The sequence below is a fragment of the Bombina bombina genome, chromosome 6, assembly GCF_027579735.1.
Source record: "Bombina bombina isolate aBomBom1 chromosome 6, aBomBom1.pri, whole genome shotgun sequence".
NCBI classification, from domain to species: domain Eukaryota; kingdom Metazoa; phylum Chordata; class Amphibia; order Anura; family Bombinatoridae; genus Bombina; species Bombina bombina.
Window position 1 is genome coordinate 1,138,161,482 of NC_069504.1, and position 16,178 is coordinate 1,138,177,659.

The window sequence follows — 16,178 nt, forward strand, 5'->3', positions numbered from 1 at the left end:
AGAGTGTAACATTTAAAAAAAAACTTTCCAATTTCTTTCTATTATCAAGCATACTTTGTTTTCTAAGTATCCTTGGTTGGAAAGTAGGTATGGAAGGTGTAGGAGTGTGCACGTGACTGGCAGCAGTTAAACATTTGCAAGAACAATAGGTGGCAGCAGAAATTTCTGTCATGTAGTGCTGCAGAAATGTGCACACTACCTATCTATATATCTCTTTAACAAAGAATACCATGAAAACAAAGTACATTTGATAATACAAGTACCATTAAAACTTTGTATGCTTTGTCTGAATGATAGGAACAATATTTGTAGCTTTGTTATACAATGTTACCAAACACTGCTTCCATAGAGTACTAAAGACATGTGTACACTGAGCCTACCTAGTTTTACTCTTCAATAAAAGGTCAAAAAGAGAACAAAGCAAATGTGATAACAAAAGTAAACTGGAAAATTGTTTAAAACTGCTGCTCTATCTGATTCATGAAATATTAATTTTAACTTTACTGCCCCTTTAAAAAAAGATGTAGGCAGTGAAACAGTTAATGCATTTAACCTTACACAATGCAGACTGCAAGGTGTGGTTCCCTTATTAAGGCCTAGATTTAGAGTTCGGCGGTAGCCGTCAAAACCAGCGTTAGAGGCTCCTAACGCTGGTTTTGGCCGCCCGCTGGTATTTGGAGTCAGTGATTAAAGGGTCTAACGCTCACTTTTCAGCCGCGACTTTTCCATACCGCAGATCCCCCTACGCCATTTGCGTAGCCTATCTTTTCAATGGGATCTTCCTAATGCTGGTATTTAGAGTCGTTTCTGCAGTGAGCGTTAGAGCTCTAACGACAAAATTCCAGCCGCCTGAAAATAGCAGGAGTTAAGAGCTTTCTGGCTAACGCCGGTTTATAAACCTCTTAACTATTGTACCCTAAAGTACACTAACACCCATAAACTACCTATGTACCCCTAAACCGAGGTCCCCCCACATCGCCGCCACTCGATTCAAATTTTTAACCCCTAATCTGCCGACCGCCACCTACGTTATACTTATGTACCCCTAATCTGCTGCCCCTAACCCCGCCGACCCCTATATTATATTTATTAACCCCTAACTTGCCCCACACAACGTCGCCGCAAGCTACTTAAAATAATTAACCCCTAATCTTCCGACCGCAAATCGCCGCCACCTACGTTATCCCTATGTACCCCTAATCTGATACCCCTAACATCGCCGACCCCTATATTATATTTATTAACCCCTAATCTGCCCCCCTCAACGTCGCCGACACCTAACTTCAATTATTAACCCCTAATCTGCCGACCGGAGCTCACCGCTATTCTAATAAATGTATTAACCCCTAAAGCTAAGTCTAACCCTAACACTAACACCCCCCTAAGTTAAATATAAGTTTTATCTAACGAAATAAATTAACTCTTATTAAATAACTTATTCCTATTTAAAGCTAAATACTTACCTGTAAAATAAATCCTAATATAGCTACAATATAAATTATTATTATATTATAGCTATTTTAGGATTAATATTTATTTTACAGGCAACTTTGTAATTATTTTAACCAGGTACAATAGCTATTAAATAGTTAAGAACTATTTAATAGTTACCTAGTTAAAATAATAAGAAATTTACCTGTAAAATAAATCCTAACCTAAGATATAATTAAACCTAACACTACCCTATCAATAAAATAATTAAATAAACTACCTACAATTACCTACAATTAACCTAACACTACACTATCAATAAATTAATTAAACACAATTCCTACAAATAAATACAATTAAATAAACTAGCTAAAGTACAAAAAATAAAAAAGAACTAAGTTACAAAAAATAAAAAAATATTTACAAACATAATAAAAATATTACAACAATTTTAAACTAATTACACCTACTCTAAGCCCCCTAATAAAATAACAAAGCCCCCCAAAATAAAAAATTCCCTACCCTATTCTAAATTAAAAAAGTTACAAGCTCTTTTACCTTACCAGCCCTGAACAGGGCCCTTTGCGGGGCATGCCCCAAGAATTTCAGCTCTTTTGCCTGTAAAAAAAAACATACAATACCCCCCCCCCCAACATTACAACCCACCACCCACATACCCCTAATCTAACCCAAACCCCCCTTAAATAAACCTAACACTAATCCCCTGAAGATCTTCCTACCTTGTCTTCACCATCCAGGTATCACCGATCCGTCCTGGCTCCAAGATCTTCATCCAACCCAAGCGGGGGTTGGCGATCCATAATCCGGTGCTCCAAAGTCTTCCTCCTATCCGGCAAGAAGAGGACATCCGGACCGGCAAACATCTTCTCCAAGCGGCATCTTCGATCTTCTTCCATCCGGTGCGGAGCGGGTCCATCTTGAAGCAGGCGACGCGGATCCATCCTCTTCTTCCGATGTCTCCCGACTAATGACGGTTCCTTTAAGGGACGTCATCCAAGATGGCGTCCCTCGAATTCCGATTGGCTGATAGGATTCTATCAGCCAATCGGAATTAAGGTAGGAATTTTCTGATTGGCTGATGGAATCAGCCAATCAGAATCAAGTTCAATCCGATTGGCTGATCCAATCAGCCAATCAGATTGAGCTCGCATTCTATTGGCTGTTCCGTCCTTAAAGGAACCGTCATTAGTCGGGAGACATCGGAAGAAGAGGATGGATCCGCGTCGCCTGCTTCAAGATGGACCTGCTCCGCACCGGATGGAAGAAGATCGAAGATGCCGCTTGGAGAAGATGTTTGCCGGTCCGGATGTCCTCTTCTTGCCGGATAGGAGGAAGACTTTGGAGCACCGGATTATGGATCGCCAACCCCCGCTTGGGTTGGATGAAGATCTTGGAGCCAGGACGGATCGGTGATACCTGGATGGTGAAGACAAGGTAGGAAGATCTTCAGGGGATTAGTGTTAGGTTTATTTAAGGGGGGTTTGGGTTAGATTAGGGGTATGTGGGTGGTGGGTTGTAATGTTGGGGGGGGGGGGGTATTGTATTTCTTCTTTTACAGGCAAAAGAGCTGAAATTCTTGGGGCATGCCCCGCAAAGGGCCCTGTTCAGGGCTGGTAAGGTAAAAGAGCTTGTAACTTTTTTAATTTAGAATAGGGTAGGGAATTTTTTATTTTGGGGGGCTTTGTTATTTTATTAGGGGGCTTAGAGTAGGTGTAATTAGTTTAAAATTGTTGTAATATTTTTATTATGTTTGTAAATATTTTTTTATTTTCTGTAACTTAGTTCTTTTTTATTTTTTGTACTTTAGCTAGTTTATTTAATTGTATTTATTTGTAGCAATTGTGTTTAATTAATTTATTGATAGTGTAGTGTTAGGTTAATTGTAGGTAATTGTAGGTAGTTTATTTAATTATTTTATTGATAGGGTAGTGTTAGGTTTAATTATAACTTAGGTTAGGATTTATTTTACAGGTAAATTTGTTATTATTTTAACTAGGTAACTATTAAATAGTTCTTAACTATTTAATAGCTATTGTACCTGGTTAAAATAATTACAAAGTTGCCTGTAAAATAAATATTAATCCTAAAATAGCTATAATATAATTATAATTGATATTGTAGCTATATTAGGATGTATTTTACAGGTAAGTATTTAGCTTTAAATAGGAATAAGTTATTTAATAAGAGTTAATTTATTTCGTTAGATAAAAATTATATTTAACTTAGGGGGGTGTTAGTGTTAGGGTTAGACTTAGCTTTAGGGGTTAATACATTTATTAGAGTAGCGGTGAGCTCCGGTCGGCAGATTAGGGGTTAATAATTGAAGGTAGGTGTCGGCGATGTTAGGGAGGGCAGATTAGGGGTTAATACTATTTATGATAGGGTTAGTGAGGCGGATTAGGGGTTAATAACTTTATTATAGTAGCGCTCAGGTCCGCTCGGCAGATTAGGGGTTAATAAGTGTAGGCAGGTGTCGGCGACGTTGTGGGGGGCAGATTAGGGGTTAATAAATATAACATAGGGGTCGGCGATGTTAGGGCAGCAGATTAGGGGTACATAGGGATAACGTAGGTGGCGGCGTTTTACGGAGCGGCAGATTAGGGGTTAAAAGTGTAATGCAGGGGTCAGCGATAGCGTGGGCGGCAGATTAGGGGTTAATAAGTGTAAGGCTAGGGGTGTTTAGACTCGGGGTACATGTTAGAGTGTTAGGTGCAGACGTAGGAAGTGTTTCCCCATAGGAAACAATGGGGCTGCGTTAGGAGCTGAACGCTGCTTTTTTGCAGGTGTTAGGTTTTTTTTCAGCTCAAACAGCCCCATTGTTTCCTATGGGAGAATCGTGCACGAGCACGTTTTTGATGCCGGCCGCGTCCGTAAGCAGCTCTGGTATCGAGAGTTGCATTTGCGGTAAAAATGCTCTACGCTCCTTTTTTGGAGCCTAACGCAGCATTTGTTTGAACTCTCGATACCAGAGTTAAATTTATGGTGCGGCCAGAAAAAAACCCGCGGAGCGTTAACAGCCCTTTTACCGCCGAACTCTAAATCTAGGCCTAACTGTTTCACTGCTGGGGGCGCTCACCAAATTGTCCTTAGAGGGAACACTGACTAGTAACTTTACCCCGTGTTTAAGAGAATGGCAGATAGCGTTTCTGTGGTGCTTTCTCTATATCCTAGAGTACATCTGAACCCCTCACCTGCAATTCTCCTTTTGTGATGATTTCTCGCGTCATGAAATAAAATGATCCGTTTTCATACAGCTCGCCCCTCCAGTCCTGCCGACGTGGTCTGTGTGAAGGGTTAAAGTTCTCTGACACTGTCGTCTCCCCTGTTCAGATAGTGACACAATTAGTACTGTGTGTAAGTAATATGCTCTAGCGTAACACACATAGACAACATCCTGCAACACACTACACACTGCTGGTGAGCCAGAGCCAATCAGGGAAGACATGCAGCTGACAATCACCAACTGCCCCCTGCAACATGCAACAGCTCCCAAGCGGGATTTTAGCTTTGTGTTTAGTCCACTGCAGGGGTTAAACATATGGTTAGGAAGTGTAACTGATTATAAACATAAAACACTCTAACTCAATTTAACAAACGTATATCATAAATTGAAAAATTGCATGAAGATATTCACGTTCCTGTCCTATTAAAGGGACATAATACCGATACGCAAAATTACTTGAAAGTGATGCAGTGTAACTGTAAAATGATGACAAGAAAATATCCCCTGAACATCTCTGTAAAAAAGGAAGAATTTTTACCTCAAAATGTATTCAGCTCACAAAAATAAGTGGTCTGTAAACAGTTATCCTTTAGTTTCTGTCGGCAACATGTTAAAAAAAAAGCCAATCAGCTTCATCGGTGCTAATTTCATACTTTGGTTTACTGTGATCTTGTGAGATTTTATAGTAAACCTCCTTAAACTGAATAGGGAAATAACATGAGCTGCACATTGCCACACACGATTCCTTGCAAGTCCTGACACTAGCATCCTGATTGGCTGTTAAAAGTCCCTTTACAATGGGATGTGGCTGCTGAAGAAATTTTGAGGTAAAATATTTTGCTTCTTTACATAGAGATGTTCAGGTGATATTTTCTAGTACGGTTTCTATGATGCATCACTTTCAAGTGCTTCTACATTTGGGTATCATGTTTCTTTAAGGAATCTCCCTCAGCTAAACACTGTAACATGCCCCAAAAGCTTGAAAACAACATCTGTTCAGCAGAGGGAAATCCATATTTTTCTCATGTTGATGGGTCAGAAGCTTAAAACAAAAAAATATCACTTTACCGAGGGGTTATTCACGTGATAGGACAATAAATACACAGCAATTCGCAACACAACATTGCAGAGACACAACTCTTGTGACAGAACAATAAATACACCGCAATACACAGCACAGAGTTACTGAGGGACATCTCACGGGACAGGACAATAAATATAGCACAATACACAGCACAGAGTTACTGAGGGACATCTCACGGGACAGGACAATAAATATAGCACAATAGACAGCACAGAGTTACTGAGGGACAACTCACGTGACTGGACAATAAATATACAATACACAGCACAGAGTTACTGAGGGACATCTCACGTGACTGGACAATAAATATACAATACACAGCACAGAGTTACTGAGCAACATCTCACGTGACAGGACAATAAATAAACAATACATAGCACAGAGTTACTGAGCGACATCTCACGTGACAGGACAATAAATATACAATACACAGCACAGAGTTACTGAGGGACATCTCACGTGACTGGACAATAAATATACAATACACAGCACAGAGTTACTGAGCGACATCTCACGTGACTGGACAATAAATATACAATACACAGCACAGAGTTACTGAGCGACATCTCAGGTGACAGGACAATAAATAAACAATACATAGCACAGAGTTACTGAGCGACATCTCACGTGACAGGACAATAAATATACAATACACAGCACAGAGTTACTGAGGGACATCTCACATGACTGGACAATAAATATACAATACAAAGCACAGAGTTACTGAGCGACATCTCACGTGACAGGACAATAAATATACAATACACAGCGCAGAGTTACTGAGGGACATCTCTTGTGACAGGACAATAAATATACAATACACAGCACAGAGTTACTGAGCGACATCTCACGTGACAGGACAATAAATATACAATACACAGCACAGTATTACTGAGGGACATCTCACGTGACTGGACAATAAATATACAAAACACAGCACAGAGTTACTGAGGGACATCTAACGTGACTGGACAATAAATATACAATACACAGCACAGAGTTACTGAGCGACATCTCACGTGACAGGACAATAAATATACAATACATAGCACAGAGTTACTGAGCGACATCTCACGTGACAGGACAATAAATATACAATACACAGCACAGAGTTACTGAGGGACATCTCACGTGACAGGACAATAAATATACAATACATAGCACAGAGTTACTGAGGGACATCTCACGTGACAGGACAATAAATATACTGCAATACACAGCACAGAGTTACTGAGGGACATCTCACGTGACAGTACAATTAATATACCGCAATACACGGCACAGTGTTACTGAGGGACATCTCACGTGACAGAACAATAAATATACAATACAGATCACAGTGTTACTGAGGGATATCTCACTTGACAGGACAAAAAATATACAATACACAGCACAGTGTTACTGAGGGACATCTCACATAACAGAACAATAAATATACAATACACAGCACAGTGTTAATGAGGTACATCTCACGCGACAGAACAATAAATATACAATACACAGCACAGTGTTACTGAGATACATCTCACGTGACAGAACAATAAATATACAATACACAGCCCTGTGTTACATAGGGACATCTCACGTGACAGGACTATAAATATATAATACACAGCACATTGTTACTGAGTGACATCTCTGTGACAGTACAATAAATATACAATACACAGCACAGTGTTACATAGGGACATCTTACGTGACAGTACAATAAATATAGCACAATACACAGCACAGTGTTACTGAGGGATAAATCACGTGAAAGGACAATAAATATAGCACAATACACAGCACAGTGTTACTAAGGGACATCTCACTTGACTGGACAATAAATATAGCACAATACACAGCAAAGTGTTACTGAGGGACATCTCACGTGACAGTACAATAAATATAGCACAATACACAGCACAGTGTTACTGAGGAATATCTCATGTGACAGGACAATAAATATAACACAATACACAGCAAAGTTTGACTGAGGTACATCTCACGTGACAGGACAATAAATATAACACAATAAACAGCACAGTGTTACTGAGGGACAACTCATTTGACAGGACAATAAATATACAATACACAGCAGAGTGTTACTGAGGGACAACTCACGTGAAATGACAAAATAAATTACAATACACAACACAGTGTTACTGAGGGACATCTCACGTGAAAGGACAATAAATATACAATACACAGCACAGTGTTACTGATGTACATCTCACGTGACAGGACAATAAATATTCTATACACAGCACAGTGTTACTGAGGGACAACTCGTGTGACAGTACAAAAAATATGACACAATACAAAGCACAGTGTTACTGAAGGACATCTCATGTGACAGTACAATAGATATAACACAATTCACAGCACAGTGATACTGAGGGACATCTCATGTGACAGGACAATAAATATACAATACACAGCACAGTGTTACAGAGGGACATTTCACGTGACAGGACAAAAAATATACAATGCAAAGCACAGTGTTACTGAGGTACATTTGACGTGACAGGACAATAATTATACAATACACAGCACAGTGTTACTGAGGGACATCTAACGTGACAGGACAATAAATATACAATACACAGCACAGTGTTACTGAGGGACATCTCATGTGAGAGGACAATAAATATACAATATACAGCACCGTGTTGCTGAGGGACATCTCATGTGAGAGGACAATAAATATACAGTACACAGCACAGTGTTACTGAGAGACATCTCATGTGAGAGGACAATAAATATACAGTACACAGCCAAGTGTTACTGATGGACATCTAACGTGACAGAACAATAAATATACAATACTCAGCACCGTGTTGCTGAGGGACATCTCATGTGAGAGGACAATAAATATACAGTACACAGCACAGTGTTACTGAGAGACATCTCATGTGAGAGGACAATAAATATACAGTACACAGCCAAGTGTTACTGATGGACATCTAACGTGACAGAACAATAAATATACAATACTCAGCACAGTGTTACTGAAGGACATCCCACGTGACAGAACAATAAATATACTGCAATACACGGCACAGTGTTACTTAGGGACATCTCACATGACAGAATAATAAATATACCATACACAGCACAGTGTTACTGAGGGACATCTCAAGTAACAGGACAATAAATATAAAATAAACAGCACAGTGTTACTGAGGTACATCTCACGCGACAGGACAATAGATATACAATACACAGCACAGTGTTACTGAGGGACATCTCACGTGACAGAACAATAAATATACAATACACAGCCCAGTGTTACATAGGGACATCTCACATGACAGGACAATAAATATACAATACACAGCACAGTGTTACTGAGGGACATCTCACTTGAAAGGACAATAAATATACAATACACAGCACATTTTTACTGAGTGACATCTCATGTGACAGTGCAATAAATATACAATACACAGCACAGTGTTACATAGGGACATCTCACGTGACAGTACAATAAATATAGCAAAATACACAGCACAGTGTTACTGAGGGATATTTCACGTGACAGGACAATAAATATAAAATACACAGCACAGTGTTACTGATATACATCTCACGTGACAGGACAATATATATAGCAAAACACACAGCAGAGTGTTACTAAGGGACATCTCACTTGGCTGGACAATAAATATAGCACAATACACAGCACAGTATTACTAAGGGACATCTCACGTGAGAGTAAAAAAAATATAGCAAAATACACAACACAGTGTTACTGAGGGATATTTCATGTGACAGGATAATAAATATACAATACACAGCACAGTGTTACTGATGTACATCTCATCTGACAGGACAATAAATGTAGCACAATACACAGCACAGTGTTACTGAGGGATATTTCATGTGACAGGACAATAAATATAGCGAAATACACAGCAGAGTGTTACTAAGAGACATCTCACTTGACTGGACAATAAATATAGCACAATACACAGCACAGTGTTACTAAGGGATATTTCATGTAACAGGACAATAAATATAGCGAAATACACAGCAGAGTGTTAGTAAGGGACATCTCACTTGATTGGACAATAAATATAGCACAATACCCAGCACAGTGTTACTGAGGGACATCTCAAGTGACAGGACAATAAATATACAATACACAGCACAGTGTTACTGAGGGACATCTCACGTGACAGGACAATAAATATACAATACACAGCACAGTGTTACTGAGGGACATCTCATGTGACAGGACAATAAATATACAATACACAGCACAGTGTTACTGAGGGACATCTCACGTGACAGGACAAAAAATATGCAATGCACAGCACAGTGTTAGTGAGAGACATCTCACGTGACAGGACAATAAATATGCAATACACGGGGGGCGTGTCTAAGCAGCAGACATGGAGGGACGCACTTTAAGGACGCTCCTCAACTAATTTAATTTTCTACTGCCTATTTCCTTTGTTATACCCCATCTAGCTACATAAACTATGATATTCATCTAGAAGAAGACACGGAGATAACTATACTCAATATTTTCATGTCCCTACAAGCAGAAAACTTACTCTGGCCTATCTGAGAAAATTGCAGCCTAATACCATTGGCTCATCATATTCCTCTGGTCAGCCCACTGATTGTGTAAAACAGTTTAGCTTTGTTTCACGGCTTAACCCTACCTGAATACACAGCTCATATATGGCAGAGGACCTCTATTTACAGATCCAATCTCTATATAAAGACTTGGAACTACAGATCTTTCAAAACGTTGGCAATCCCTGCTACGCAATAAGAGTGCCACGGGATGAAGAAGATATATGCCTATTAAATGGAACTGAAGTGAGGGATAACGAGACGCATCATGAGGAGCCTGGATCAACTATGCTACCCCCCTTCCCTAAGCCTCCAGATGACACGGTGTCCGGACAGGTGCCGGAGGAGCAGGGGCTCACTTTATCAGTGGGAGATCTTGAAGGAATGCAGAGCAGAACCGGACCGCACATCTTCCGTTAAGCTGTCAGTTACCCCAAATCAGGCAAGACCGCAGAGACATGGGCAGTTACAGTGTTTGTCACGGACTCACAGGCTCCTTGTAGGGGGAAGGGTTTTAACAGCAGAGCACAGTATCCTGAAATGCTGAGCAAACATCAAGGTCTCCTACTGCACGCCAGCGGCATGGATGTACAGATCGCTGCGAAATATGAGAGTCTCATCCCCTATAGCCATATACCACGTAATACCACTGATGGAGGGGACATCCCTGACTTATTTTGGCCCACCTGTGACCGACCACAGAACCACCTCCTTGTTGCACTTGTACTCACACAGATATAAAAGAGAGGTGTTGGGTAATTCGATGACATTACAGGCTATGCTATACAGGGTACCTGGTTACCTACTGATTAAGGATGGTTGTCGGTTATAAATTTAGAAGTTAACTAATTACTGTTATATGCATAATATTAAGATGCTGGTTTCTCACTACATATCTTCATGTTTATATGTTCTACACGTTAAATGGTCATGTGACTGGCTATCTTCTGTCTGCTACTTGTAAATTTTACTGTGGGGTATTATGTTAGTTGGATATATTACTGTGAATATTGTTATTGCAATGTTATTGTTAAATCACGCTATGCATACTCACAAGGCACTTAGATTATTATAATTTTATTCCCAAATTTTCACTAGCCCATAGTATATAGCATTTAGAGAACCAGTTATCTCTATGAAACTATTGCCTAGATTTAGAGTTCTGCGTTAGCCGTCAAAACCAGCGTTAGGGGCTCCTAACGCTGGTTTTGGGCTACCGCTGGTATTTAGAGTCAGTCAGGAAAGGGTCTAACGCTCACTTTGCAGCCGCGACTTTTCCATACTGCAGATCCCCCTACGCCATTTGCGTATCATATCTTTTCAATGGGATCTTTCTAACACTGGTATTTAGAGTCTTGGCTGAAGTGAGCGTTAGAAATCTAACAGCAAGACTCCAGCCGCAGCAAAAAGCCAGGAGTTAAGAGCTTTCTGGGCTAATGCCGGTTCATAAAGCTCTTAACTACTGTGCTCTAAAGTACACTAACACCCATAAACTACCTATGTAAACCTAAACCGAGGCCCCCCCACATCACTGCCACTATAATAAAAAATTTTAACCCCTAATCTGCCGACCGCACACCGCCGCAACCTACGTTATCCCTATGTACCCCAAATTTGCTGCCCCTAACACCACTGACCCCATTATTATATTTATTAACCCCTAATCTGCCGCCCCCAACGTCGCTGCTACCTACCTACAATTATTAACCCCTAATCTGCCGACCGGACCTCACTGCTACTATAATAAATTTATTAACCCCTAATCCGCCTCACTCCCGCCTCAATAACCCTATAATAAATAGTATTAACCCCTAATCTGCCCTCCCTAACATCACTGACACCTAACTTCAAGTATTAACCCCTAATCTGCACTCCCTAACATCACCGACACCTAACTTCAAGTATTAACCGCTAATCTGTCGACCAGACCTCACCGCTACTCTATTAAATTTATTAACCACTAAAGCTAAGTCTAACCCTAACACTAACACCCCCCTAAGTTAAATATAATTTTTATCTAACGAAATAAATTAACTCTTATTAAATAAATTATTCCTATTTAAAGCTAAATACTTACCTGTAAAATAAACCCTAATATAGCTACAATATAAATTATAATTACATTGTAGCTATTTTAGGATTAATATTTATTTTACAGGTAACTTTGTAATTATTTTAACCAATTTACAATAGCTATTAAATAGTTAATAACTATTTAATAGCTACCTAGCTAAAATAATTACAAAATTACCTGTAAAATAAATCCTAACCGAAATTACAATTAAACCTAACACTACACTATCAATAAATGTATTAAATAAAATACCTACAATTATCTACAATTAAATATAACACTACAATATCAATAAATGAATTACATACAAATACCTACAATTATCTACAATTAAATAAACTAACTAAAGTACAAAAAATAAAAAAAGAGCTAAGTTACAAAAAATAAAAAAATAATTTACAAACATTAGAAAAATATTACAACAATTTTAAGCTAATTACACCTACTCTAAGCCCCCTAATAAAATAACAAAGCCCCAAAAAATAAAAAAATGCCCTACCCTATTCTAAAATAAAAATAGAAAAGCTCTTTTACCTTACCAGCCCTTAAAAGGGCCTTTTGCGGGGCATGCCCCAAAGAATTCTGCTCTTTTGCCTGTAAAAAAAACATACAATACCCCCCCAACATTACAACCCACCACCCACATACCCCTAATCTAACCCAAACCCCCTTAAATAAACCTAACACTAAGCCCCTGAAGATCTCCCTACCTTATCTTCACCACGCCGGGTATCACTGATCCGTCCAGAGGAGGCTCTGAAGTCTTGATCCAAGACCAAGCAGGGGCTGAAGAGGTCCATCATCAGGCTGAAGAGGTCCATCATCGGGCTGAAGAGGTCCATCATCCGGCTGAAAAGGTCCATCATCCGGCTGAAGAGGTCCATCATCATCGAGCTGAAGTCTTGATCCAAGTGGGGGCTGAAGAGATCCATCATCTGGCTGAAGTCTTCTATCAAGCGGCATCTTCAATCTTCTTTCTTCCAGATCCATCTTCATCCCGCCGACGCGGAACATCCATCCTGGCCGACGACTTCCCGATGAATGACGGTTCCTTTAAATGACGTCATCCAAGATGGCGTCCCTCGAATTTTGATTGGCTGATAGGATTCTATCATCCAATCGGAATTAAGGTAGGAAAATTCTGATTGGCTGATGGAATCAGCCAATCAGATTGAGCTTGCATTCTATTGGCTGTTCCGATCAGCCAATAGAATGCAAGTTCAATCTGATTGGCTGATTGAATCAGCCAATCGGATTGAACTTAAATCTGATTGGCTGTTTCCATCAGCCAATCAGAATTTTCCTACCTTAATTCCGATTGGCTGATAGAATCCTATCAGCCAATCGGAATTCGAGGGACGCCATCTTGGATGACGTTATTTAAAGTAACGGTCATTCGTCGAGAAGTCGTCGGCCAGGATGGATGTTCCGCGTCGGCGGGATGAAGATGGATCCGGAAGAAAGAAGATTGAAGATGCCGCTTGATAGAAGACTTCAGCCGGATGATGGATCTCTTCAGCCCCCGCTTGGATCAAGACTTTAGCCCGATGATGGACCTCTTCAGCCCGATGATGGACCTCTTCAGCCCGATGATGGACCTCTTCAGCTCGATGATGGACCTCTTCAGCCCCCACTTGGGTTTGGATCAAGACTTCAGAGCCTCCTCTGGACGGATCGGTGATACCCGGCGTGGTGAAGATAAGGTAGGGAGATCTTCAGGGGCTTAGTGTTAAGTTTATTTAAGGGGGGTTTGGGTTAGATTAGGGGTATGTGGGTGGTGGGTTGTAATGTTGGGGGGGTATTGTATGGGTTTTTTTTACAGGAAAAAGAGCAGAATTCTTTGGGGCATGCCCCGCAAAAGGCCCTTTTAAGGGCTGGTAAGGTAAAAGAGATTTTCTATTTTTATTTTAGAATAGGGTAGGGCATTTTTTTATTTTGGGGGGCTTTGTTATTTTATTAGGGGGCTTAGAGTAGGTGTAATTAGCTTAAAATTGTTGTAATATTTTTCTAATGTTTGTAAATTATTTTTTTTATTTTTAGTAACTTAGTTCTTTTTTTATTTTTTGTACTTTAGTTAGTTTATTTAATTGTAGATAATTGTAGGTATTTGTATGTAATTAATTTATTGATAGTGTAGTGTTAGGTTTAATTGTAACTTAGGTTAGGATTTATTTTACAGGCAATTTTGTAATTATTATAACTAGGTAGCTATTAAATAGTTATTAACTATTTAATAGCTATTGTACCTGGTTAAAATAATTACAAAGTTGCCTGTAAAATAAATATTAATGCTAAAATAGCTACAATGTAATTATAATTTATATTGTAGCTATATTAGGGTTTATTTTACAGGTAAGTATTTAGCTTTAAATAGGAATAATTTATGTAATAAGAGTTAATTTATTTCGTTAGATAAAAATTATATTTAATTTAGGGGGGTGTTAGTGTTAGGGTTAGACTTAGCTTTAGGGGTTAATAAATTTAATAGAGTAGCGGTGAGGTCTGGTCGACAGATTAGGGGTTAATACTTGAAGTTAGGTGTCGGTGATGTTAGGGAGTGCAGATTAGGGGTTAATACTATTTATTATAGGGTTATTGAGGCGGGAGTGAGGCGGATTAGGGGTTAATAACTTTATTATAGTAGCGGTGAGGTCCGGTCGGCAGATTAGGGGTTGATAATTGTAGGTAGGTGGCGGCGACGTTGGGGGCGGCAGATTAGGGGTTAATAAATATAATATAGGGGTCAGCGGTGTTAGGGGCAGCAGATTAGGTGTACATAGGGATAATGTAGGTGGCCGCGGTGTACGGAGCGGCAGATTAGGGGTTAAAAAAAATTATGCAGGGGTCAGCGATAGCGGGGGCGGCAGATTAGGGGTTAATAAGTGTAAGGCTAGGGGTGTTTAGATTCGGGGTACATGTTAGGGTGTTAGGTGCAGACTTAAGAAGTGTTTCCCCATAGGAAACAATGGGGCTGCGTTAGGAGCTGAACGCTGCTTTTTTTGCAGGTGTTAGGTTTTTTTTTCAGCTCAAACTGCCCCATTGTTTCCTATGGGGGAATCGTGCACAAGGAAAAGAAAAGATCCCAGGCGCCTACCCTAAGGAGGCTAGGTTTTAATAAAATTGGATGAAGAGAATAATTTGGTCTAAAAATGTGTTTTAATACATAGATTAGATAATTAAAAACTTAAATAACAATGTTCACAGATATAGACGAATTTAAACAAATTTAAACAAATTAAATACAAAAACTTCATGGATCCATGATAAATTACATATAAAATATCTATATAAAAACAGGGTAAAAAATCAAGGATAAGTGGTGGATAAAATCTTAGGTAATTATGTGCGGTTTAGCAGCAAGATGTTCCACATAAAATTAAGAACAATGTAAAAGTCAAAACAATTGCAGACAATCCTAGTAAAATATTTCAAGGTGAAGCGGTGAAAAGATCAGAGTGAAAAAACTGCAGTGGAAATTAAAAAAAAATATAAATATAAATAATAACTTTTCCTATGTGATCCAAAATTAGGGATAGAAGTCTCTAGTCCTATTTAAATAATATAATCCAGTGACTGAGGATCTCAAAAAACAGGTGATACAAAATAATGTCAAAATATGTGCAAATGCTGCAAATTTGAGTGTGGAAATATCACGAAAAAAATAGCAAAAAATAGCAAAAAATAGTGTAGCAGCAATACAATAAAATAGTGTTTAAAAAGTTTGTTGAAAAAAATATAAGTTGAAAAAAATGTGGTGATAGTACTCCAATATTCAC

The 16,178-nt window shown here is 39.1% G+C and overlaps 1 protein-coding gene across 1 annotated transcript in view; it reads right to left on the minus strand.

Annotated features, from left to right (window-relative positions):
* LOC128664923 (N-acylneuraminate cytidylyltransferase-like) overlaps nucleotides 1-16,178 on the minus strand; it is a 299,525-nt gene that overhangs the window by 94,676 nt on the left and 188,671 nt on the right. The window contains exon 4 of the mRNA XM_053719716.1: nucleotides 4,644-4,774. Within this exon, the coding sequence (XP_053575691.1) occupies nucleotides 4,644-4,774 (131 nt within the window). The remainder of the gene's footprint in view (nucleotides 1-4,643; nucleotides 4,775-16,178) is intronic.